Raw genomic sequence first — 27,082 nt, forward strand, 5'->3', positions numbered from 1 at the left:
TACACTGGAACTGCTTTATTTAAAGACACACTTCAGTAAATCCAAGATAATGCACAGATGACATGCTTTTTTGCATAGAAATGGTGTAAATTGTGTGGAGTTTGAGAAATATGAGCGCCCAGGAATGAAGTTATTAAATACAGCACGCATTAACATTCTCCAGCAGGGTCTCTTTAACACTGGAAGTAGTTGCATGTCTAGAACTTTTTGTTCCCCGGTTGTAGTGAAGTCAGTGAGTCTACCCCTGCAACAGTTTAATCTGTGAGGTCCAGACACCACGACTGCTCTGTGCTCTGAGTCTGAACACCAATGCTGGACCTTCGCGATGACACGCTTTCGCTATCCCTGCTCTCCATGGAGCCCCTGTTCCCCAGTAGGCACTCCAGACTGGTGTGTTCCGCGGCAGACGGGTCGCCCAGCGGAAGGTCAGGCTCGAGAGCGTCCGATCGCCGCGAGGCTGAATCCGGGGAGGATCCGAGAGGTTGGCCTGGCAACGCGGGTGGAGATGCAGACGCAGGGTGGACCGAGGGGTGCGAGTCCTCCGTCTGGAAGAGGGAGGTGTCCTGGATCACGTTGTGGGATGTCGGGGCGGATATCAGGACGCAAATGTCCTCATGTGAGGCGTGTGATAAGTTAAGATGGGACTCGGAGGGCGGGGAGAGACGGGGGTACGGACTGGGCGACGAGTCCAGCAGGCTGTGTGTGGACGTACCTGTAGGGGCGCCGGACAAAAGGCAAGAGTATTCATCGCCGTCACTGGGAGGCTGCAGGCACAAAGTAGGCTGGGACTGGCTGATGGTGGCCGGGCTAGCACCAAGAAGTCTGTTGTCAGAGTCTTCGTACCCAGCATGAGGTGCGAGGTCTGGACTTCCACCCCGAGACGGGCTCGTCCACAGGTGTGTCGCCGTGCTCTCAGAACCGCGACACGGGCCTGACCTGGAGTTCACAGAGAGGGGCGGACAGGAGTTGGCAGGTGGACTAGAGGGTCGAGGCCAGTGCTGGCTCTCTGTTTGGGTTCCAGCAGCTCCGCTGTAGTTCCAGTGTCCAGCGGGCGCAACTCCTCGCTGGCTGCGGCCTTCCTGGCTCCCAGGATCGTTGTTGGGGCGGAAGGTCGAAGCCGAGTTGAAGGAAACGCCGCTGTTGGGGACCGTGGACGGGTTAGGCACCATTTGGATGCCATACGGGTACGAAGGAAGGGAGGCTTTGTAGTGCTGCACAGATATGTGGGCCTGAAGGAGGTGCATCATGTGGTGCAGGTCCTTGGTGAGTTCAGATACCTCCTGGTTTAATGTGCCCATCTGCGTAGACAGTGCACACAGTTTAGTTGCGACGTTAACAGAATTTGTAGCATATTCTATCCGACCTTGCGTATTCTATTATTACACCGGTACAGTACTGCTACAAAGTACACATCAAACAACACAGTTTTGCCCAATTAAGTCCCCAGCACAGAGTGACACATGAATCAGTTTCTATCTTTGAGGTTCAATATTGGATTCCTGTCCAGATCTAATGTTCTGATGACCTCCCTAAAGATGGCTAAACCATTCTGATCCCCTCTTTGACTGAAAGACATGACTTCTCAGGCAGCAGTGACATCCAGATGGACACAGACTGAGTCAACAAGGGAGGAAAGTAGACAGAGAACTTGGAACAGGGGGGTCAGAGAAGGGCCACGAGGAGATTGAGGTTGTTATCCAAACATTTGTTTTTAGTTCAGATTGTCGAGTCAGCGCTCCGCACTGCAGAAGCACCCTGCTGATTAATGAATATAGACTCCAGAAAGCAGCATCTGGATCCTCTCGCTGCACCTTTACATTAAAATGAAAAGTGCAGGGGCCGACCGATACACAAGGCAGGCATTAAGCCGACTTCTGCTTACTTTCTAGCTTCATTTCTGGACAGGAACTCGGGTCATAATGTCAGAACAGCACAGAGGTTGTATTCCAATCAATGTTAATTTAGGTTAAGAGGTTGTACACCGTACCTTCTGGTTGAGTTGACCGATGCTCTGTCTGACCTCCTCTGTCTCAAGCAGCAGAGTGGCGTTGACCTGTGTGGAGTCTGCAGATAAGAGGAGGAGACAAACTATAAGTAGCTGACTCAGTAGAACACAAGTGGACGTCTTTATCATTATTAAAATGAAAAGCTTCTCTCCAGAGGATGACAAATTACAGACACAGTATGTGCATGTATTACATGTATACAGCAGTGGTGTTATGGATTATGTTAGGATCTAAAAGAGGGAAGCTTGTGAAGACTTAAAACACGACTAATAGGACAGCAGACAGACCACAGCAGCAAGTATGTGGAATCAGACATAATGCAGGCGGTCCACCGGGAGGCGCTGTGTGACAGCCAGAACAACTCAACCCAAACCAGGAGGTTGATCCTCATAGCCATAGTCCTGCACCACAGCTTTCACAAACACTTCCAGTGATTAGGAAGCTGCGCTGTACATAGATTGCTACAGTGTAACGTCGTGCGTCTCTCAAGTGAATTAGTTGGACTTCAACTGAACTGAATGTGATATTTTGATAGCGATCGTCAGCGTGAGCTCGGGTTAGACGATCTGTGTACACCGCTTTGACCCGTCGTCATTTAACGTGTCCTCTGACTCTGTGGACAACCCGGCTGTCATTTCATTCCTCCGCGCTCTCGCATGTCCCCCAGGAGGAGTCAGGGCAACATCGAACCCTCGGGTTTTACCTCCAGCCATCTGGCGCCCAGGTGACCCTCGCAGCTGGGAGGTGAGTTTGACTCACCTTGGGCGCTGGCGCCGGGCCTGCCGCGCTCCACGTTGAAGTGGAACACGTGTCCGTTGTCTTCGATGCCGTCTACAACCCTGGCAGGGAGAGGGGGGGGGGGGAGAGAGAGAAGGGAAGCCGGGAGTTAATGTAACAGTAGAGCTTTTTCAATTATCATCAGAGCCCCGCAGGCGACTGAGGAATGTGGCATGAGAGCTGCTGCTGGCAGAGGCACATGTGGGCTCGAACATGAGGAGGAGAGCCCCGGTCTGGTATGTTCAGACACCTGAGCTCTCTGAACCAGCACTTACCCATATCTAGGACTTACCGGATGACCTGGGGATACATTATGAATACAGATGGTTGGGGGCAGGAGGATAAGGTGCTCTGGTAATGAAATGCAGTGACATCTGTTGAAATATGCAATGCAAATGCATTAAGTGGACGATGCCGGTTCCTGTCGGCATGACTTTAGGTGTCTGTTACAGCGAACACCTTACTTTGATCATCTGAGATGCTCCATGTTGAGCATATATGTCGAGCATATATATATATATATATATATATATATATATATATGTGTGTTAATGAGGTAAACTACTGCAAAATAGTTTTAAAAAGGGAATAAAAAGGGAAATTATTAGAAATATAATATAATGAATAAATTCAATATAATGAAATTCCATTTAGCACCACCACCATGAACTGTTTTATCAAAATTAACCAAAATACAAACAGTGTGGAGTCAAAATAAACTGATTAAGTTTGTGTTTTCTACTTGACTAAATGTGATAACAGCTTTCAGGCTACCTGGGACTCAGATCTGGGGGTCCAAAGCAGGTGACGGTCGGGATAAGCAGCTTTGAAGGCTTCTTCTCGGCCCCCGACTCCCCTCGGGCCGTCGTGACTCTCGGGGAGCCGTGCTCCTTTCTCGACGGCGGCTGAGGGGACGAGCTCTGCCCGTGGATCCCCCGGCTGAGGTTCGGCGAACGGCAGCGCCGCAGGGCGTTGAATTGCCGCAACTCGTCCCCCAGGAGGTTCCCCAGCGAGGTGCGCCGGACGGGGCTGCTGAAGTTGGGGAGCAGGAGGTTGCGACGGGAGCGGGTGGCCGGAGAGAGGCGGAAGGAGTCGTCGGCGTCGTCCCCCTTAGTCTCCACGATGGAGGGGAGCCTGGCCTCCTGCCGAACAGCAAATACAACATGCATCGTTAATAACGGCACACTATTAATGTGAGCTCTCTCTACAAAGGAATGCACAGATCCTAAAACTGCATGGTCTGTTGTTGTGTTTGAGGAAATACTGAAAGGTACTGGAATCACGTTTGACCAATTTAAAATGCCACTCACAATACACACATCATTTCATGAGTAATCCGGCACATAATGAGCTTTTTAATCATGAAAGCTGCTGATAAAGAGCCATTATTTAGATTTGAATGAGATACAGCTGATGATATTTTAATCACATTATCCTAATCCTGCTCTAGTCACGGCTAACTGTGTGCTTGGCAGTAAAAACCATTGGTTTCACATAAAATGAGCAATGTAAACAGTGTTTTAATATTAGGATAATAAGGTGGGGCGATAAGCGTCGTGAGAAAAAAGGTAGCTCATAAGGTTTCCTATTAGGAGAGCTACTGACCCAGTTAGCGAGCTAAAGCTCCAGGGACTCTAGTGCCCTGTCTGCTCCAAATGAGTCTCAACCTGCAGGGGAAGTCCTTCCACAGACCCTCCCACAAGCAATACAGTACCGTGAGACCCCCCAAAACAACCTGAGGGGGTTCACCAGACATGCCGGTTAAACGTTGGTTTGATATGCATCCATATGCACCTTTGACAATTAAAAAAACAAAACAGGCTTTCTGAAGAAGAACAGTTCATTTGAACTCACGTGGGGAAGCCTGGGTGACCTTGCAAACCTGCTGAGGCCCTGCAGTAACACAAAGAAAGCAACAGGGATTACAAAAGACAGCCCACAGGCAAACCTTCAGACATCTAACTCAACCCTGGTAGCGACACATTACGAAATTAAATGTGCCCCGTGGCGTTTTCTCATAGGAAAAAGAAAGTTTAAGTTATGTTTGAATTCCATGTTGCTGCTACGGTACATTGGTAATTCTTGGAGCCATAGATGAGAGTCGGGCCACTGATGAAAACCAGCGCCAGTAGTCCATCCAAGGGATGTGGCCGACTGCTGAAACAAAGGTACTACTTCTACCACCACACCCATACACCCCATGTATCAGTGGTTACTGCTACAAATATCAACAACTTAGACGTTGTTTTTTTTCTTTAAATCATCAGAATTGTGCAAAATTTAGAAAATGTTTAGTCAGAAGGCTAAAAGAAAGTAGCTCCAGAGTACTTAAAAACATAGGAATAGACACCAAGATCATTCAAATCGGGGAAATACAAACAGTTTTATGAAGAAAACTAATTTCGGGAGGCCCAATTTGGCGGCCATCTTGAAAAATAGCCGCCATCTTGGATTTTTGAATGGCCAATCGGGAACAACTCCACCAAATGTCATGCTTGTATCATAATTTGCACGATTATTCTACTATCTGCCCCACTATTCCTCATAAAGCTGATTTTTTTTAAGCATTTCAAATCCAGCTTTGGCGCATTGCAGCATATCTTGACGCGTTACCACCTGTTGATCAGTGGAACATAGTGCGACACCGTGGGCAGCTCCTAGTGCAAGTAGAGGTCAAGAACTCCACAGGGAATGCTGCATTAATTTTGATGATGTCTTTGCATTTACTGTGTGAAATTCTAATTCGTAATCTACTGTTTTATCCACTTCAACCCTTTTTGGAACCATCTAAATGAGGTGATGAAGCCTTTTGCTGCGCTCGTCTGCGGAGGGATTCCGGTGAAAGACTGTCTTACACCGTTGCAAGCAATTTAGCACAATCACCAGCTGGATGGCAAAATGAAACCGTGGTAGTGTGAAGTCTTCCCTCATGTGTGGGAAAAAAAACAAAAAAAAACGTGCTTCTGACAACGTGGCTTAATGTGACAACGCGAGCCACGGTCTACCGCTCCACCGGCACAGAGCAAAGCAACGCTCTTTGATGCAGGGCGGCAATTCGCTGAGGAAACGCATTCAATTTAATCCTCCATTGAAGCAACAGTGCGGAGTTTAAAAATCATCTCCAGCAAAAGCAAAAACAGAACTCAAGTTGTGAGACTTTGCATCTCTTCGGACGGTGAAAATCAAACCCTGAGGCAGCGCGGAGTGATTCATCAGCCGCCAGGATTATTAGTGCCAGATGACATTAATTGAACATCAATAGCAGTTAATGGGGCGAGGACGCCGCAAGTGTCCCACATATCAAAACTGGTTTGCGGGGAACTTAATTTAGGGATGTCCTGTCACTCACGAGAGGGTGTGTTCAGAACAGACCTACTTACAGAACGGCACGCTCGTGCATCCCTATATAACTCCTGACCGGCCAGCTTGCTCCTCACACTCCACGACTGCTTAACCCTCCCTGTGGCGACGTGCTCGTTAAAGTGGGACTCGCCGCTGCCGGTTCCCCGGTGGTGTAACGACCTTCCCACTCTGAACAGTCGTCCCGTGTCTCTCTGAATCCACCTCCCTGAAGAAACGAGCCGCGCTCCTCGGTCTTCAGTCGTTCCACGTCGTTCAACCTGACCGTAAAAACCTGCAACAACCGTTATTTGTGTCTACTTGTGCAAAACAAACACAAGCTGTGAGCTACGCTATCAAGACATCATCATATCAGGGGGATGATTCTCTATATAGCTTCTATGAGCGACCCGTTTCAGATTTTCATTTCATACATTGTTATAATAAAATAATACCACTTTAGCATAAAAACCTTTTTTGTCTGTTTGCAGTCTGCAGTAAAAAAAAAAAAAAAAAGGGCCGTAAAACGTTCATACTCCACCAAAACCTATTGAAAATAATTTAATCAGTAAAAGCAATTCAATTTTAGAGTTGACAAAATCATTTTCCATCTGGTAGTCTGGGGGTTTTTCCTTTATTTGACAAGATAAAGAAGTCCCTCATGGATACCTTGTACTGTAGTAGGCATTCCTACAATCTGGTTCTTTGGCAGTATTTCACTATGACTGATTGCTGTACAGTCAGCAGTTCTCCAGTATCTCTCCAGTGTAATGTGGACCTCCAATCACACAGCAACCCACCCACCGTGAGGATGTGGATGAGACCAGTCCTACTGTATGTGTGTGTGTGTGTGTGTGTGTGTGTGTGTGTCAGGAGTTATGGAACTCGACCAGGTAGCTGAGCGCTAGAGTCAGAGCTTGTGACGCCACAGAGACGCCTGCTTGAGTCATAATTGGAGACGGTAAGAACTCTTTAAAAACGTGTATATGTTCATGGCCTCTATACGTTCTCTGCTCTGGGATAACGTTTCTCCAATAACGAGCTTCTCTGTAGTGTATAATTGGATTCTGTCAGGTGCCAAAATGATGTCTATGATGTCTGTTTATGGGATGAAACCTCTCAAAAATAACAATTCTCTTTTTGAAGCCGTCATCAAGACAGTTTCACTCATTGGCATCCATTAATGAACATGGCCAGCACAGATGTCCTGTTCTTCATATTCCAAACCAAATGATTAAAAACGTTTTTTTAAATGAATGAACTAATGAGCAAGAAAACAACGGGAGAGGCCTGTGGGAGCCGAGAGGAAACGCTCCAGATTGACGATATTGATGACTTTTGGATCGTCTTCGGGGAGCTCCGTCAGCTCCGTCAGTCACACATGAAAGACATCTCGGCATTCATTTGTTTTGATTGCAGCTCAGCAAAGAGTTCAGCAAAGCAGCCGTTGAACTTTGTCACACTGCTTCTGTAATTAATTAAACTATTTCTGGGTTTTCGAGATGCATCTTTTACGCAGATTATATAACAGACGCTGGTGCGTTTTTTCCAACGGATGGAGGGTGGTCTTAAAGAACCGCGAGGGGTAACGGGCAGCGCTGAGAGGAGGTCAGTGTCTGGCTGTAATGTCACCCGGCTTTGCTTTTGGGAACGGCGACAGGGAAGCGATACGGCTGCCTGACAGCGGCACCCATGCAGTGTAATTGGTGTGACAATCAAGCCACCGGCAGCCCTTTGGTCGTTGTGGTAGACCAAGTGTCAAAGGGGGGGGGCAGTGTGTGTGTGAGTGTGTGTGTGTGAGAGGGGGGGGAGCAATGAAACTAGATGTTGAATTTCTGAATTCTCTAGGCTTAAAAAAACGTTTTGAGAGTCATAAATTAGGGATTGAATATGAAAAAGACACGTTTGATGGATGTAGGGTTAGTACCTCGTCCTGGCTGCCCTCGCGCAGGTTGTAGGTGAGGTTGTTGTGGATGTCAGAGGTGAACACGGTGGCGTACTCGGGGTAGAGCTCCAGCACCTCCTTCAGACCGCGCACATTGATGTACTGCAGGTCACAGTAGGTCAGCGCCTTCACGTCGGCGTTGGTCTTGATCACCTGGTCGGCTCCAGGCAGGTCAGACCCAATCAGGTCCCCTTTTCCTGAAATCCAAAAACCGATAAATATTCTTGCTCCACGACGTCATCGCCTGGAACGTGATGCTAAAACAATACCAACCTAATATTGCCAGCACCATGCTGTCTTTCAGCACCTCCAGGGACCCGGAGCAGACGAAGTAGTTGGCGTGCAGCGCGTCGCCCTGACGGATCAGGTACTCCCCAGGGACGCAGAAGGAGGTTTTTATATGGAGGGAGAGCGAGCGGAGGCAGCCACGACTGGCCCCCTTAAAGACCGGCAGCTGGAGGATGTCCTTGTTCAGATGCATGGCGATGTCGGCCCGCAGCTCATCGGGGAAGTCGTGCAGGAGCTGGGGGGGGGGGGGGGGGGGGGATGTAATAAGAGGTGACGCTCATTGGCATTTAGGGAAACGGACTGTGTTGCCACCAGTTACCCTCTTTTGAATTTCAACAGGATGTCAATTTTTTTGTGTAAAGATCACGAAGAATTACAGCTGCAAAGGGTTGGTGAACGGATGACAACATGACCCAGACGTTTCTCGAGGGCAGAGGGCGGCTCGTACACAAAGTATTACATGACAACAACAATGAAAGGCGACTCCTACCTCGTTGGCATCTATGCCGTTGTTGACGGACCATGTGGTCTGGAAGTACTCCAGCATGCGCTGTTTGATCTGCTGGGGCAGCCGGTGGACACGGATGAAGTCCTTCAGGTCCGTCATGCGCGTGTGATAGAGAGAGCGCCGGGAGTACATGCGCTGAATGATGGCCGTCACGTTGCCGAAGACCAGGGCGTGCATCAGCGCTGCGTGAGGGACGGAAACACAAACACTGATCACTAATCATCGACACTTGTTCCTGGTTATCTGCTTATTAATCCACACAAGAAGCTTTTTGTATAACACAATCATTATCTCCTGGATTGTTGAACCAATAGTTGCCACCTCAGCTAAAATAATCTGTTTACTGGTATATGGAAGATGGCAAAAAATTTAAAAATTAAAAAATTGCCAGCCAAATGATCAGACCCACTTCCTGCTGAATCTCCAGCTCCGGCGTGCCAAGACGCCAGAGGGAGAATGCAGCCCTGGTGTCAGACATACCGCCGATGAGCATGGTGCAGATGGAGAATATCTTCTCGGCGTCGGTGTTGGCACACACGTTGCCGAAGCCCACGCTGGTCAGGCTGCTGAGGGTGAAGTAAAGGGCGGCGATGTAGGAGCTGCGCACCGTCGGGCCGCCCGCCGTGCTGTTGACGTAGGGCGTCTCGAGACGTTTGCCCAGCTCGTGAAGCCACCCTTGAATGGAGGAGGTAGAGCGTGAGCGACGTTCAAAGGGTGATGTTGTTATTATTATTATGTCTGAGCTCTGTGACAGGTGGTGGCGGCAGCGTGGTACTGCAGTACCTGGTCTCGTGGAGAGACAGAAGTGCATGTTTGGGGTGTGAGTGTGTATGTGTGTGTGTGTGTGTGTGTGTGTGTGTGTGTGTGTGTGTGTGTGTGTGTGTGTGACAGAGACTTTCAAGAGGCTGGCATGTCGTTGAGGGACAAGGGCAGAAATAGATCGGCTCCTCCAGGGATAAACAGGACCAAGTGTAATTAGCAGGTTGGACCTAACCTCCCTATAGACACAATATACCGCCACAGCTCTATCACACAATTAGAAACACAAACACACAGGCTGCACAGCGGACTGGGTCAAATGTTTCATTTTGATGCAGCCTACAGTATATAGTCAGCACCGTGCTTAAGCTATGGAACGAGCACTCGGAGTACGATGCATTGGATTCGTTTAATAAATGATGTTGCATGGTAAAGAATCAGTCGTATAACTGTCTCACTCTCGCTGGATGGAACCCCAAACCTGACCTTCATACCCTCTTTAGCGAGGCCTCAGGCAGACTCACCGATGTCCCAGGTCTCATTGGTCTCTATCTCTTTACGTCCGATCATGTACCAGATGCAGGCCATCCAGTGTGCCAGCAGGGCAAACACAGACATGAGCAGGGTCAGCACCATGGCGCTGTACTGGGAATAGCGATCCAGCTTCTGGAGCAGACGAAGGAGGCGCAGCAGGCGCACCGTTTTAAGCAGGTGGACGAGGGAGGTCTGAAAGAGGAGAAGCAAGTGTTGCTCAAAACAAGGCAGGCAGGCAGGCAGCAGCAACAGCTGCCTGGTGGAATGCAAGGTGGTGCATTTCAGAGGCTAAGCATTTCAGGGATTTATTCATTCATAAGTAATCCATTTTGCTGCATGTCAGCAGTCCCAGTGAAAGACGGCTGAACACATCGTTGTCCGGTTGCACTCACCACCGTGATGTTGAAGGCATACAGCAGGTCAAAGGGCAGCGCGGCCACCAGGTCCACGAAGAACCAGGTGGTGGCGTAATGAATGCAAATGGAGCGCGCCTCGTACACCACCTGCCCCGACTGGCTCACGTAGGTGGTGCGGAAGTTTAGGATGATGTCTGCAAACGGAAAAAGGTTGAAAGGTATCGTCACATTCATTAGGATGGACGGGGCCAGACGTTTACGTGCGTCCGACCGATGAAATGTATACAGTGAGGAAAGATCACAAGCTCGGTTTCGATCCCAGCGGTTCGCTTGTACGCGATACATACTTTAGACCACACCCACAATGTTTGTCATTCGCACTTTTGAAAGGTATAGAACGGGTGGAGTAGCAACTTAAGTCTTTGTTTGAATGCATCCGTATGAATCAGCATGTTTGTGAACGCAGATCATCGTCATCTCAGTGTCAGAATGTGGCGCACACAACGAGCAGACCTCTGGGTGTCTGTCATCCAAGCTGTCGATGTTTGCAGAGCTCTTGGCCCATCGCTCAATACAGATCTCAGTTAAGAGAAGCTAATCAGTGGACACCTCATGTCCAATACACCGCAATTCCCTGAATGCGCTTGTGTCTTCTCACCTATAATAAAGAGCATTTCCACCACAATGTCGCTGACGATGGTGGAGCGCGCGGCGGTGACGGTGTCGTCGTACGGCGTGAAGCTGACGTTGTAGGGCACGGTGACGGCCACGTAGAAGGTGGCCAGCAGGATGAGCCAGTCCCACAGCGCTTTAGAGATGCTGTAGTGGAGCAGGATGAAGCGCGACTTCTGCACCGCTGCCACCTTGTACTCCGGTATCGAAGGCTTGTCGATCATGCCCTGCAAGAGAAGAAGGAGTTCAAACATACACGGTCATGTGCATACATGTGCATACAGGATGCGCACGCTTCTTCAGTTTTTTAGCTTACATTGATAAATATACAAAACACCATCAGAGAAGCCGCACACATGAATAACTTGATAACCAGATGGTCGTGAGGTGGAGCGCTGCGGAAATAAAACGGTAATCAGATGGACATCGCGGCGCCAAGATTTTGCAGACGACAGACAATACAAATGTCAACACCCTCTCCTGTGATCCGACCCGGCGATGATTCGGTACGGTGTGCAACTCAAGTGAAACGGATACGGCGATGCTGCCGGTTATCTACTCAGGACAGCCTCCTCACAGACGGTGATAAAGCCTTTTAAGTGGGCCGTGCAGGTAATAACGCAAGATGACAGACACGGGACCGCGGTCAGTGAAGGGGAACGTTACCACCGACAACGATAATCTCATACACGACTCGGCCTTGGCTTGACTTCATCCCTCCAAAAACGCCATCTTTAAGTATCAGGCGGTGCGGTACGACGGCCATCTTCTGCTTTTATTTTCTTTCCACTCATTGCATTTTTTTTTTTATTGAGAAAATCCAATTGCAGAAAGCATGAATTGCTACTGCTGATGAGGAGGGGGAGGGGGGGGGGGATCCATTCGGCACATAATGAGAGTGCAGTTCTCCACGCACTTGGCGCTTAATAGCCTAAACCATTTAGGAGACGGGGAGGAGGAGCTGTTCCCGTTGACGGCAGTGAGAGGGACACAGACAGAACAACACTTCACACACAGGTGAGGAGTCATAAGAGCTCTGAAGCAGACTAGGAGGGAATAGACGGACAATTTGAAAGTAATTGGGAGACGATGGACAGCCTTTTAAAAGACGTCTGTGCGAAGACAGGAAAGGAAAGAATCATCCAATTGTTCCTTGTTCTTTCTGGTCAAAACATACGTGATTCATCACAATCTAGAAAGAGCACGCCGACCGACTGTGGAGCAATGTCGGCAAAAGCTGGACCGTTTTTGGTTTTTAATTTGCGCCACCTGACCTTTCGGCGCTCGAGGCAGTCGGCCGAGCGCGTCCCGATGATTAGAAAAGAAAAGCCCGGCACTTCGAGGACACGTGGGGCTGCATGTTTTCATAGCTGCAGCTGGTCTGTTCCGCTGTAGCTCGGAGCTTACTGTTCCAACTACGTCTCCCAGTGTGCTTTGGGCTTCGGCGCTGATAAAAAGCCCGTCCTCGATGGGGAAGAGGACACACGCATGGCTTACCAGAGGAGCAGAGGAACCCCAAAATACTACTTAGGCCTGACGGAAACACAACACAATAAAAACTGTAAATTACCACAAGCTCATTACATCACATGCAATACGATTTTTAGTTTCAAAGAATCTAGTTTTCCCCTTCAATGAATCGCGTTAAAGCCAGAGACTAAAGATAAACATTTGCCTTCTGAACGTGAGAAAAGAGAGTAATGTGTGAGAGCTCAGGCCACGGACACGAACTACGACCTCTGTGTGTCACAGTCAGACAAAGAAGCATTTGAACTTCAAAACACCTCCAGATTTAAAGCTCTTTGACACGTTTATTATGGTGAAAAGAGGCAGTGGTGGTTTCTCCTCTGGGGAAGCTGCTTAAAATCCGGTCTGAACTACTTGTCAGTGTGCCTGGTTACAGTGAACAATACACTCATGGGCTGACAGCATCAAAACTACATCTCAGTTTGCGTTTCAGGCGAAGAGAAACTCAAGCCGGACATGTTTCTGGGGAGGCAGCGTAGCGCGTGGTAGACCATTTAAAAAGCCACCGGCTCTCTTTCTATGGGTTACGGTTGCGCTCCGGTCTAAAGCTCCGTGGACGTGTCTGTGTCTTTTCCAGCATGGAGACAGCTTCCCCCTGTTTCTTCCTCGCCTGAAGCGCTAAATGGAGGTCTAGTTGGAGTCGCTGTCTGCGGTGTGGAGGCAGAGGAAGACATTGTTAGCTCACTGCTAGAGAGAGAGAGAGAGACAGACGGAAACAGAGCGAGAGATGAAGCTAAGAGACCGATGGAGGGGGAGACAGACGGAGAGGAATGAAAACAGAATGGGAGAAATATAGTCAGTCAGAGTGGGAGGATGGCAAGTAGTTTGACCCATTATTTAACTTAAAGTAGCAAAACCACAAAGTACAAATACTCCATTACAAGTTAAAGTCCTGAATTCAACATCGCAGTTGTATAATCGGTAAAAAAATACAAAATCAAAAGTAAAATGATTGATTATGCAGAAATATGACCGTTGTTAGGGTCATTATTACAGATGCATGTTGGGTCGTTTCATTTTTACAGTTTATTAACTCATAATGGATGTTAAATATACAATTCAGAACAGCATCTCCCTCTGGGTTGTAAGTCCTGGAGTTGAATACAAGAAGGCTGTACTCTTAATATTATATTAAAGTACATAAAAGTATTGGAGGTTCAGGTTGGAGTGGATGCAGGGTTACAATATTCCAGCAGCAGGAAAAGAAAGAGGAAGCGTGACAGATAACGCAAACGCAGAAGAAAATTGGGCGCCACAGAGTGACAGATAGACGAGGGAAAGACTGCTGGATACAGAGGGATGAAGACCAAAGAGAGATGAGGGTAGTGACAGATGGAGGGAGAGAGAGAGAGAGAGAGAGAGAGAGAGAGAGGAGAAAAGGGTCTAAAGCTAAGAACAGGGAGGAAGTGAGGGCACTGAACATGATGGGAGCGAGAGATAAAGATGCAGAAGCAGACTTAATGTTAACTCTCTCCATTTCCTACAGTGAATGCTCGATGATGGACTGGTCCCTGCTGGACGTGTCAGCTAATCATGAAACAACTTGTGAACACGAGTTCCTCATCGATTCTCACCGATATGTACGATGCAGCATGAACTGCACATGTATGAATGTAACAAATGAAGACGTATTGCCGAGGGTGATGTGGGAGGAAAGCACAAACAAGCAAACATGTTTAGTCTGTTTAACACCGGCGGCACGTCGAGGTTTTCTGAAGTCACTGATCACAAGACAGTCAAAGGAAAGACGAAACAATACCTCGCAGAAATAGATCTGATCTATATCCTAAAGCACAGGTTGCCTTCACCTGTGATCCGCTCACTGTTTACACAAAACTCACTGAAAAGTTGCTCAGACGTTGACACGGTTTGTTCAAACTACTGCTACTTTGAATTGTCTCTTACCTGCAATGTGATTTATATGTCAGAGAGCAGGCTGTGAACACATCACACACTGTTTGATGAATTTCATATTCCAACGATTTGTATATAAATCGACGCGTGAGACAGAAAGAGAGACGTGAGAGCGTCTTGGCGTGAAAAGTCTCGTGCTGAGAGTAAAATGTGAATGAAAAACATTGTGCATATGATTGTGAATGTTATGTCTGTCTCAAGGCATCATTTTCTGTCTGTTGTAAACGTGTGAATGTGTTTTTGGAACACGTGTGTGTGTGTGTGTGTGTGTGTGTGTGTGTGTGGTGTCTGTGAACAAGGCCATCTGTAAGTAGGTGGGATTGGAAGCAGGGCAGCAGGAGGTGCAGGTCTGGTTTCTGTGAGGGTTTTTATCATCGCCTTTACAGAGAAACTGCTATTTGGGTGTTTTTTTTCTGCTCATCATGTTTGGGTAAACCTTTAATTATTGGGTCTTCATGTTATAATGATATAAAACAGAGAAGCAGCAAATCCCCACACTTAGTATAAGATAAGACCATGTTTGACATCGTTTGATGAATTATTAATTATACAAATTTCGTCAGATTTCCATCAGATTTATATCCTGTGTTTGCAGGTTTGCATGCCATTACCAATACCATCACAATTTAAAGTGCTTTCAAGAGTTCCAGGCACCAACAAGGGTGAATGAATCTCTTTAAATATACAAACGTTAATAATAGCCGCTTGAATCACACATTCCAGCGTTTTAATTTACCCCTGAAACGTTCTGAATTGCTTCCGGCCCCCTGGGATGAAGCTCCGCGTTGTGACGGACAGGTTTGAGTACAGACCCAGTTGGTAACTGAGCCTCTGCAGGGAGGAAGCGGGATTATCTCAAAACGGTGCTCCGCTAGAAAAAAAAAAAAAAACCTGCTCCTGTTTGCTATCTGAGAGCAAAACAGGAGCTCATGAATACCATTCGGCTGGAGTGTAGCGCAACTTTATGATTCAAAGCCGACAAAAGGCCTTTGAATCCCGACTGTAGCTCGGGTCGATTTCACCACAACAACGTACCTTTTAAGGTACTTGAAAAACAGGCCCAAACTTTTTTCACCCAAATGTGGGGTCCACCCTTTCCAGTGGCCCTGTAAAAAATCAGGCAAGATAAAAAAAAAAATCTATATAATCATAATCTATTCAATATATCAAAATTCGAAAAAAAAATTCTCATGCTAGTTTTTTTGCCACTTTGTGTGTGACTGTAGCTCGGGTCTATTTCCCCACAACAACGTACCTTTTAAGGTACTTGACACACACACACACACACACACACACACACACACACACACACACACACACACACACACACACACTTAAAAGGCAAGCAATTGCACCGGCAACATGACACACTTATCTGAAATGAGCGCGCATAATGACCTACATTACAGGACTCCTACTGGCGAGGTGTTGGCATGTCTAGACAGTCCCGTCCCCCGTCCCCCGTCCCCTCCCAAAAAAGTGACGCATTAAGCTTCACCTTTGACCCGCAACACCTCACCGTCAGTGACAACCAGCGGCCACGGCTGCCGCAGTGACCTTTGCAATTTGTCCATTTAAAGCCAACCAAACAACAGCTTCCACGCAAATAAATTTAAAAATCATTCAGCGGACTTAAAGTACTAAACCCATGTGATGAATGTTCCAGAGATAAGCCGCCACGCTCTGGGAATCTGGGTCAAGACTTCCCTTATATTGTCTTCCTAAAAAAAAAACTCATTTTAAGATTAATAATTCAAGTTTCCAGATTGAGTAACTCCTGTTTATTTCATTATTTTACTCACGCCGCCCAGGTTGACTTCTCTTTTGCCCCCCCGCGAGAACTGGCTGGTCAGCTGGTACAGCATGGTGCGTCCGCGCTTCCTGGCCTCGACGAAGTGGGAGCTGCTCTTCCTCCTGCGCCTCTTGTCCTCTGAACCTGTGTGCACAGATTAGATGAATCAGAACACAAGGAAGACAACGAGCACCTGAGAAGACACAAGTAAGACACACAAACACAACCGAGAGCTGCTCCTAAATCAAGCTCCAAGTAAGCAAGAGTCTTTTGCATGCGGGGCTTGTAAACCTTACCCTCCTTCTTGCTGTTGTGGTGGCCCCTTCCATAGGTGTCAGAGATGTCCTTGAAGGAGAAGAGGAAGAGAACCATCTCGCCCTTCTCGTTCTTTATGGGCACGATGTCTAGCAAACACCAGAAGGCCACACCTAGAAAAAGTGAATGAAGGAAAGCCCTCAACAGACACGTCCGGAGTAAACGTGATGCATCTCATTAATGACGTCAGCTCCCTGTGTCCGAGCCGCTCGTACTTGTCAAGCACGCCATCGCCCCTTTCTAAAAATATATACCTCCAATTAGACGGGGGGGACCATGTTCTGGAGGATTGTGCACAAAGAGGAAAGTCAGAGGGTTGGTTCCTAACTAGTCGGCAGGGAAGCAGCGTCACAGATCTCTGCGACCTGTATGCTCATTAGCAACTCTGCAGAAACTGTGCACTGCCAAACAGATGTTTCTCTTCTATCACGATGTCCCCAGTGTGACTGTGTGTGTGTGTGTGTGTGTGTGTGTGTGTGTGTGCTATAGATAAGGACAGAGGAAGACAACAGTAGATGCTGGTGTTTTAGCACCAAGCTGTGGGTGTCGATACACAAACACGAGAAGCTATTTGTGTGTTTTGTGCCAGTGGTGGAATGTAACTCAGTACATTTACTATTAGTACTTTATTTTCACAGTATCTCAGAGGGGAAAAATGGTGCTTTGCACAATTATTTGACAGTTTTAGTTACTACACTAAACAAACCTATGAAGAGCTTATAAAATATGACATTTTGTTATAAATTAAGCTAAAACAATTCGTAGATTAATCCATGAGTTTGTGGACAGAACATGTAAAGGAGCGGTGTGTAGGATCCAGTGGCCTCTAGTGGTGAAGAGGACGTAAGCGGCTCATTCAGACCAAAACACCACGGTTCATCATACATGAATGAAAGCATAGTTATGAATATTATATAACATTTATAGCATTAATACAGTCCCCTGAATCCTACACACTGTTCCTCTAATTGGCAAAACATTTATTTTTGATAATCTTTTAAGTCATTTCATGGCTCCAGCTTCAGGATTTGCCGCTTTGTGTTTTCAATTATTTCAATAATTAGACTTTTTTTTTCAATCATTTTGGAATTTGAACTATTGGTTTGACAAAACAAGCATTGTGACACGCTCTGGGGTGTGTGTGTGTGTGTGTGTGTGTGTGTGTGTGTGTGTGTGTGTGTGTCTGATTTTATCCTGATTCTCCCTAATACTGTTACAAGTAATCAATATCTGCCATTAAAATTGAATTCATTCTCTTCGTTCTCTTTTCTTTTCCGTCGTTCTTTGTGTCTGAAAACAAAATCACGTTATTTTTGCGACGGCATATTACAGACGATCGTATTCCTTCCCTTCATTAGCTGCACTTTCACTGCCTTGCTGTTACTTACTTACATGTCCTGCACTACAGAGCAGGTTTGATGGTCTGTCAGCGTAATTAGCGGTTCGCACACTTTGAGGCTGCAGGTTTGGGAACGTAATCCCGCGTGCCGAAGACTTTGTCGGAAGGATTAGCTTGAAGTCAGAAGGAATGGATTGAAGCTCCACTAATAAACACACACACACACACACACACACACACACACACACACATAAACACTATGCACGGTGCCTTTGTCCCTCATTATCCACATTATACATACAAGAATGATCGGCTTTGGAAATATGTATCTGAGACCAGCTTGTTATTCCAGCACACAAGTTCACTCCCAGCACCTTTCTCTGCACTCGCATTGAACGGATCACCGAGAAGAACGGACCGCAGATTTGATACTTTCCTATTAATACCAACGAACACTTACTCTGCACAAAGAGAACGCACGGCAAAGCTGACCCGCCGTATTTAAAACTCGGGATCACCGTGGAGATTCATAAGTCAACCAAAATATTCAGCTCTCATCTAAAAATGAATGTGCTCTTAACAGATAACCGATTATCACAGCCTGATGAAACCAGAGCAGGATTCAGGAAACAGGTTTGTCGTTTCCCCAGTTAATAGAAACACAAGATGACAGGGCCGTTAACTGCCAGATAAGGTTTCTACGTCTAAATGACGAAGTTCTGCAGACACATTTAGGCTCTCCGCTCCGCCGCGCACCCACCATTCTTCTTGTAGAAGTGGACCTCGGCCTGGTACTCCTCTCGGCCCTCCAGAGCCTTCTCCATCTGATGGGCCACGTGCTCGCTGGTGTCGGCCCCGTACAGGAAGCGGCAGCTGCAGTTCTTCTGCATCACCTCGGTTCTCGTGAAGCCCGTCAGTTCGCAGAAGCCGTCGGAGCAGTAGACGATGGGGTAGCCGCGGTGGCCCTGGGCGTTGCCCAACAGGAAATTACTGTCTGTGAGGAGGAAGTGGAAGAAAGGTGTTAGGAGGAAATGGAGCGTCGGAATAGCATCGTGTTTCAGTCTGAAGCTCGGTGCAAACGTGTTCATCGCAGTAGATTCAAAGTCCGTTTAGCTCTTGAAGTTTTTTCAAAGCTTCGACACTAGTTTACAAGTTCAAATAAACATGAATCGGACTTTGGTGTGGACTCAATTTCAGGCTAAATTAATTTCCCCGAGCAGTCATCGTGTGGATGGTTGAAGAAAATGGCTCCCGGGCTGCAAGATATTACAAACAGCTGACTGGAGTTTAAAGCGAGCAGAAAGGTTAGTGATGTAGTGATGTAGAGGAGAGATGCATAAGTTGGTAAATAAGTGACTTGGGGATGCATTGAAATAAATGTATTCTTTAACTCACAATGTATTTGGATTCTGATATTGCAGAAGAGATAATGAGACAGAAAACATCTTTCTTATGAAAATGGCTTTATATTAAATCTTTGTTCAGGCTCTGAAAAATCCACCAGGATCCACACGTCTAGATGTCTCATTAAATTGTTTTGGCTTTCACATCACATGGATCACATGATGTGGACTTTGCGCTCCACTCGAGATGTCCATTCAGCACCACAGCACATCAGCTCTGTGTCGTCATTGTTTCTCGTCTTCCTTTCAGCACCGTGGACAGTTCTCCAGCAGCAGCAGCCGTCTGCCCTTTCCTCGCTCTGTTCTGGCATCTCGTCTCAGTAACTTCAGGCTGAAGTACATTCGTTCCACACACCTACACATATATATATATATATATATTAATCCCGGTGATAGGTATAGTTTAACGTTACCCTTTCCCTCTGTTGCTAGACGCGTGTGACCTTAATCATCCTGCTGCAGAAGGCTTCTTTGTTAGACTAGATGCCAAAGCTACCGGTGGAAGGAGCTTTGAAATACACAGGCTAACATCTGTGTAGCACTAACACAGCCTAACATCTGTGTAGCCTAACATCTGTGTAGCCTAACATCTGTGTAGCCTAACATTTGTGTAGCGCTAACACAGCCTAACATCTGTGTAGCGCTAACACAGCCTAACATCTGTGTAGCCTAACATCTGTGTAGCCTAACATCTGTGTAGCCTAACATTTGTGTAGCGCTAACACAGCCTAACATCTGTGTAGTGCTAACACAGCCTAACATCTGTGTAGCGCTAACACAGCCTAACATCTGTGTAGCGCTAACACAGCCTAACATCTGTGTAGCCTAACACAGCCTAACATCTGTGTAGCCTAACACAGCCTAACATCTGTGTAGCCTAACACAGCCTAACATCTGTGTAGCACTAACACAGCCTAACATCTGTGTAGCCTAACATCTGTGTAGCGCTAACACAGCCTAACATCTGCGTAGCGCTAACACAGCCTAACATCTGTGTAGCCTAACACAGCCTAACATCTGTGTAGCACTAACACAGCCTAACATCTGTGTAGCCTAACATCTGTGTAGCCTAACACAGCCTAACATCTGTGTAGCGCTAACACAGCCTAACATCTGTGTAGCCTAACACAGCCTAACATCTGTGTAGCCTAACACAGCCTAACATCTGTGTAGCGCTAACACAGCCTAACATCTGTGTAGCGCTAACACAGCCTAACATCTGTGTAGCCTAACACAGCCTAACATCTGTGTAGCCTAACACAGCCTAACATCTGTGTAGCACTAACACAGCCTAACATCTGTGTAGCCTAACATCTGTGTAGCCTAACACAGCCTAACATCTGTGTAGCCTAACACAGCCTAACATCTGTGTAGCCTAACACAGCCTAACATCTGTGTAGCCTAACATCTGTGTAGCCTAACACAGCCTAACATCTGTGTAGCGCTAACACAGCCTAACATCTGTGTAGCGCTAACACAGCCTAACATCTGTGTAGCCTAACACAGCCTAACATCTGTGTAGCCTAACATCTGTGTAGCCTAACACAGCCTAACATTTGTGTAGCCTAACACAGCCTAACATCTGTGTAGCCTAACACAGCCTAACATCTGTGTAGCCTAACACAGCCTAACATCTGTGTAGCCTAACACAGCCTAACATCTGTGTAGCGCTAACACAGCCTAACATCTGTGTAGCCTAACACAGCCTAACATCTGTGTAGCCTAACACAGCCTAACATCTGTGTAGCCTAACATCTGTGTAGCCTAACATCTGTGTAGCCTAACACAGCCTAACATCTGTGTAGCCTAACATCTGTGTAGCCTAACACAGCCTAACATCTGTGTAGCGCTAACACAGCCTAACATTCGCAATAATCAGCACTGAGGCGTCAAACTTCGCTCTACAGTAACCGACTTATTTCTGCCGCTTAACTGGAAACATAAGACTCCAGAGTTTCTGAATGCAGAGCAGAGAAGCAGTGCACATACAGTACAGTACAGTGTGAATTCTCCAGCCTAAGAAGAGGAGGAAGAGGAGTATTAAGCAGCTGCTTTCCACAATCTAGCACTTTAATTGGCCAGACTGAGCAGAAAGCAGTCCATAGGGGACGTCTTTTCTGAGCGGTGACAACCTTTCTGGGGTGTGCTAGTGAGCACCAGCTAAACTTGTCACTGTGGAATTATAGAAAGAGACGGGCGTTAGTCGGATCCATCAACAGACAGAGGAGGCTTTATGCCGATGCTACGCCTTGCTACATTTGCTGTTCCCCCCCAGACTTTAAAATGGAGAAGCTGAGATAGTTCTGCTCCACACACATCTACTGCAGATCTCTGTGTTCACTGGTGTTGTGAAGAGAGACTGCAAACCGATCGCTCTTTAAATGCTCTGGTACAACGCCCTGGGAACACTGGCTGAACACCATGTGTTAGCCTACCCTGTTGGAAAGGGAAGAAACAAAAAAAACCATGCCCTCTTTTTCATGTTCTATAAATTTCTAACTCAACGAGCCAGGAAAGTGTCGGAGAGCAACCGCATTCATCTGTGGTTTATGTAATGTTCACCTAAGAATAGGTGCATCTCTACTCAGAATCATCCCTACAGCGGCCCTTCAAGTAGGTCGAGGGCAGGTGTAGTCGTAAATCACTTCCTCAGGATGCATTAAAACACAACGAGCCACAATAAGGAAACAAAACTTTTGTGCTGCGTTTGGAGAAACTGCTGCTTCACGCCGTAGATTCGATCAGTCATAGATCAAGTTATCTGCATGACTCAGAGTCAATTTGTTCAAGTTGGAGGAACTCAAGGTTTTCCTCAAATGCTAAAAAAAAATCAGGGGAGGGCAATTTCTTTGGGGGGTAAATTGCATTTAAAGCAATAGTTCAACATTTATTTACTGACAAAAGTTAGACGAGAAGATCTGCACCATTACATTACAGTCATTTAGCAGACGCTTTTATCCAAAGCGACTTACAATTCAGTATCTATAGCGGTTTTGGGGTTAAGTGTCTTGCTCAAGGACACATTGACATGAGACTAGCGAAGCTGGAGCCGGGGATCGAACCGACGACCCTCTGATTGAAAGGCATGTGTTGCACCACTCTCATGGTACTGTGAAGCTACAACCAGCAGCTGATACCTTCATGTCTCCTTTAATTATCTGTAACAAAACGGCCTGGTGCAGTTTTTAGGTGCTGATGACAACTAGCTTAGAAGTCACGGCTTCGTCTCCAGTCTAAGCTAAGCTAACCGACTCCAGCTGCATATACTACAAACGTGGTATCTCTCTCTCGAAAAGACTGTTCCCAAAAAGTAGAACTGTTCCTTTAAGACATTGATGAACGTGCCGTTTCTGAATGGATCACTTCATATCCTGGAAGTCCTCTGATGTGGTCTTTGAAAAGAAATGCTTACTTATTTCTCCTCTGGTAAAGCAAGCAGTCCAGTGGACCCCACTTGATAAACCGCTTCTGTGAGTGTGTGTGTGTGTGTGTGTGTGTGTGTGTGTGTGTGTGTGTGTGTGTGTGTGTGTGAGAGATTGTGACAATGCCTCAATTCTTAGGCTGTAATCCTCTCGGGGATATTGCTTTGACTGGTCGCTCCGCTGCGCCAGCTTCCTTAATTACACATCTGTGCTGACTTGCTACAACTGTAATCTGACATGATGATGCTACATGTTACCACTGACAGCGAGCAGCCTGCATCGTGTCCATGTGTGGCACAAGTTCCTCTGTGAGACGGATGAAGCCCGCGAGGCTCGGCCCGCTGACTCCACCAGCTAATTACCACCCAGCAGCGTGTAATCACTCACTGGGGCGGATGGTTAGAGTGCAGGGAGAGGTGGACCTGCAGGGGAAAAGGTCACCGGAATCCGGAAATCATCAGTCATTTGATGTATGTTTTGATATCAGTGATCAAATAATGCTAGGTTTGACCAAAAGGATCTGTGCTATTGTGGTCTGAATCATAGAAAAAAAGAAGCCCAAAAAGGACTGCATTTATGTCGTGGCTTTATTCTGAGAATGGTGCAAAGTGCTCTACAAAGCCTCACACCCACTCACACCTACATTCACACACCGGTGGAGGCGGAGCTCCCACGAAAAGGTGCAGACCTGCACATGCAGGAGCAGATTTAGAATTTCAGTGTCTTTACTCAAAAGCATAGATTCAGGAGGAGCCAGGTACCAAAACCACCAACTCTGCTACTACTGAATGATCTCTCTACTGTATGTATGTAAGACTTTAACAAAGACAAATCAATGCCTAAATTAAACGCAGCACCTGTAAAGCTAGATACAGAGAAGCAGCAAAGCTATCCTCTGACTTCTGTCTGCAGTTTTCCAGCTGCCCATGAAGACCCGTTCATCAGCTGGCTAACAATGAGCTCCATAAAGGTTTCGACGTGACAGTCCTCCCCGTTTCCCCTTTGGTTCCTCGGTCGCCTTTTAAAAGAAAAGTGTTTAGAGGGAAAATAAACCCGGTTCTTATCTCTGCCTGCAGCTGCCCCGTGGTTACGCTGCCCCACAGGGGCGAGAGCTGCTGTCAATGTTGAAAACTGCCGCCGGGGAGGTCGTGTAAAAGAGCTGGGGGGGGGGGGGGGGGGGGGGAGAGATGGGTGTAAAAAAGGACAGGCGTGTATGCTGCAGCACGCGAACACACAACACAACACAACAGTGGTGCACATAGAAAACCCGCAAGGTCAAAGGTTTCGCCTGTTGGACAACAAACATCTGCCCAGCTGCAATCAGAGGTGCCGCTCTGTAACGTGACCCTCACACCAGACGTCAGAGGTTCACCCTACGAGGGATAAATACTCAACCACAAACACACGGACACATCATGTATAGAGTCAGCGAGTGGTACAAACACTGAGCCCTGGACACACACACACACACACACACACACACACACACACACACACACACACACACACACACACACACACACACACACATGCACACATGCACACATGCACACAGAGCCTTGGGGGAACAGGACCGCTGACTTTGCCGTGAGCCAAGTACTGTGTGGTGACTTAACCTGATCTGACATCCGGCTTATAGTCTATATGGATGTACATTTTCTTAGTCCACGATCGGTTCAGTTAAAAGTTCAGTTTTTGCAAAGGTTATTCCGAAGGTTGAGCGCAGTCCAACCAGCATCTGTGAGCCACAAAGTGGAGAAATTACACTGAAGGCCTGACAATGTGGAATATAAGCTGAACAATGGAGAACGTCCGGGAGGGTTTTTAAAACCAAAACGCTCTATTATTTGTCCCGGAGAGGAGTTATGCTTTGCATAGCAGAGGGCGGTCTGGTTGTGTATAGGGGGAAACAATTATTTTAAGGACAAGTAAAACAGATAAATGCAACAGGATAATGATGTTTGCATGAATAACAGTCTGATATAAATTGTACTTATTGTAAATAGCTGACTAGGCGAGGGCGATGTGTCTGCTCAGTCAGCAGCGCTGCTTTCTTTTGTTCAGCTGATACAAAACTTGTTGTAAGTGGTGAGACAGGCTTCCTGTTTTATATGCGTTAAGGATGCATAAGGTTTGTTGAGTTTAGTCTTTTGAATTGTCTGTACATGTTGTGTTAATGTGTAAGTATTCTGGATGGGAATTGGCTTCCAGACAAGTTGTGATGTCACATGTTTAGACCTGAACGTCCCGGACAAACCGCCCCCACCTTCAACAGACGAATGTGAAGAAACAGTGTTCGAGTGTCAAATACATATTTGTTTAAAAGGTCAAACATGAAGGTGACTTTAACCAACACTGAGTCTTGTAAAACCTTTAGGACCGTCTATAGAGACAGATTGCTTTCAAGCACCTTTTATTTACAGCAGGTTGAGGGCAGTGACGCTGAAAACGAGATCGCAGCTGCACGACCCACAATGCCACTTGTTGTTTTTTTTGTTTTTTGTTTTTAATGACGCGCCTTTCTGACAAACAAGAGACCAGCTGGATTCTAAAAAGTCCTTGATTGGAAAGCAAGTTCAAGTGTTTTCTCTTTAGCGGACCGTCGTTTTCTCAAAGACCAAAATGTGTTCGAGCATCATCGAGTGTCAAGTGGCGCGGGACCCTGTCGCCCCGGCAACAGGAAGGAAGCTATTCTGGGCGGTGGGCACTCTGCCACTCGTCTAGGAGCCGCAGCCTCGCGGTCGGCTATGAGACGGGCTCGGAGGTGGCAAAAACTGGCACGTGTCCCGCTACTGCCAACATATCGGCCATTATTTGCTTACTCATCGACAAGCATGCAGGAGAAACACTTTGCTGAACTGAAGTAAAGCTCGACCTATGAAGGGGTCGCCGTGAATGTCTTTAAATTACGAGGAAGAGGAAGAGTCCTGTGACGCTTCAGTGTTTCTAGACATTGCTATCAATAAGGAATAAACATAACAACAACATATGAGGAAGGTTTCTTTACTGATTCATGTTACACATTAGAAAAGACATTGAGCCCGAAAGGGACGTGTTTTCTTCCCCATTTCACCGAGAGGTCAGAGGTGAGGTTCAGCCAGAGATCAGCCCATGTCCATGTTTAGCTCTCAGACCCTTCAGCAGGTTAGATGCACCATGACGGCCTGACCCCTGACCCCTGACCCCTGACCCACGTCACCGCTCAATTTAAAGTGTTAATACAAACCTCTTCATTTTGCATCTCAAACTACAGCTCCCCTGATTGGCAGTGTGTGTTTTAAGCTCTCGAGAGATCATTTAACACCTCATTAGAACGCCTCACCCGCAAGCCAACGCTTTAATTGCATTGCCCTACACATCAATTACACTCTGATGTCTCTCATTTCGCCGTGTTTACTTCCCCCCGAGTCGAGTCGAGACCCGGCTCGGAGAACGACTGCGAGCCAGCGGTTCGTTCGGGCGACTACGACTAGCAGAGAAGCGGGCAGGCTGAACCGACAAGCGAACAAAAACAACAGACGTCCCCGCGGTATTTGTTTACAACGCGGCACGAGCTCCCCTGAGGCGGCACACAAGGAACAAAACAAGAGACGCAGATCAAGCAGAAACGGCTGGTTTGGAGCCAACTGTGTGAAACAAATGTGAATGATTTCTGAAGGTACATTTACTGTAGAAGTGAAAACTAACTTTTTTCTCAAGTAGGAAATTCTTTCTTTTCTCAAGCAAGCTGCAACCAGCAAGTCTTATTTCCTGTGATGACAGCCATCCTGCATTAAGACCTTTAATTATTTCATTTTTAAGTGTTTTTTGGCTTCATTAAATAGGATACAGTGAAGGACAACAAACTCCCCAAACCACTAATCCACCCAGACGCCCAAAAACTGAAAGAACAGTTAGTTGTGTGCAAAACCACAAGTACCAAAACCACCACGCCTCAGATGCTTCCTTTGTACTTACGGGTGCCATCGAAGCGCGTGGCGATGGTGTCCAGAAAGGTGTTCTGTGGGGCCAGCAGGCCCTTCATCACTGGCATCTTGGCCCAGATGTGGAGCGGCCAACAGCTGGCTGGAGGTCACACCATCCCAGAGGCACGGCAGGCGGCTCTCGGCCGGTGCAGGAGACTGTGAGGGTGGCGGTCCAGCGCCGGCGGGGACACACATTTACAGTCGAAGCTGCCACCCTTCTC

General features: G+C 47.0%; 1 protein-coding gene across 2 annotated transcripts; it reads right to left on the reverse strand.

The window, feature by feature from the left end:
• On the reverse strand, nucleotides 1-26,949 carry LOC137886711 (potassium voltage-gated channel subfamily H member 4-like). 2 transcript variants are annotated; one of them, XM_068729286.1, is made up of 16 exons: nucleotides 26,854-26,949; nucleotides 18,832-19,065; nucleotides 16,714-16,845; nucleotides 16,428-16,561; nucleotides 11,171-11,411; nucleotides 10,549-10,706; nucleotides 10,147-10,348; nucleotides 9,344-9,538; nucleotides 8,846-9,045; nucleotides 8,341-8,590; nucleotides 8,050-8,264; nucleotides 4,638-4,676; nucleotides 3,558-3,925; nucleotides 2,766-2,845; nucleotides 1,988-2,064; nucleotides 1-1,298 (listed from the first exon to the last, which is right to left on the reverse strand). In XM_068729286.1, the coding sequence occupies exons 1-16, from the start codon at nucleotides 26,927-26,929 to the stop codon at nucleotides 255-257; spliced, it is 3,645 nt and encodes a 1,214-aa protein (XP_068585387.1). In that variant the 5' UTR covers nucleotides 26,930-26,949; the 3' UTR covers nucleotides 1-254. The 2 variants fall into 2 exon arrangements, with proteins under 2 accessions (XP_068585387.1, XP_068585388.1); XM_068729287.1 differs by having other exon boundaries at nucleotides 1,211-1,298; nucleotides 2,766-2,837.
• Nucleotides 26,950-27,082: the final 133 nt, after the last annotated feature.

The sequence above is a fragment of the Cebidichthys violaceus genome, unplaced genomic scaffold, assembly GCF_023349555.1.
Source record: "Cebidichthys violaceus isolate CVI_PGR_0920_01 unplaced genomic scaffold, fCebVio1.0.p SCAF_45, whole genome shotgun sequence".
In the NCBI taxonomy this organism is placed as follows: Eukaryota; Metazoa; Chordata; class Actinopteri; order Perciformes; family Stichaeidae; genus Cebidichthys; species Cebidichthys violaceus.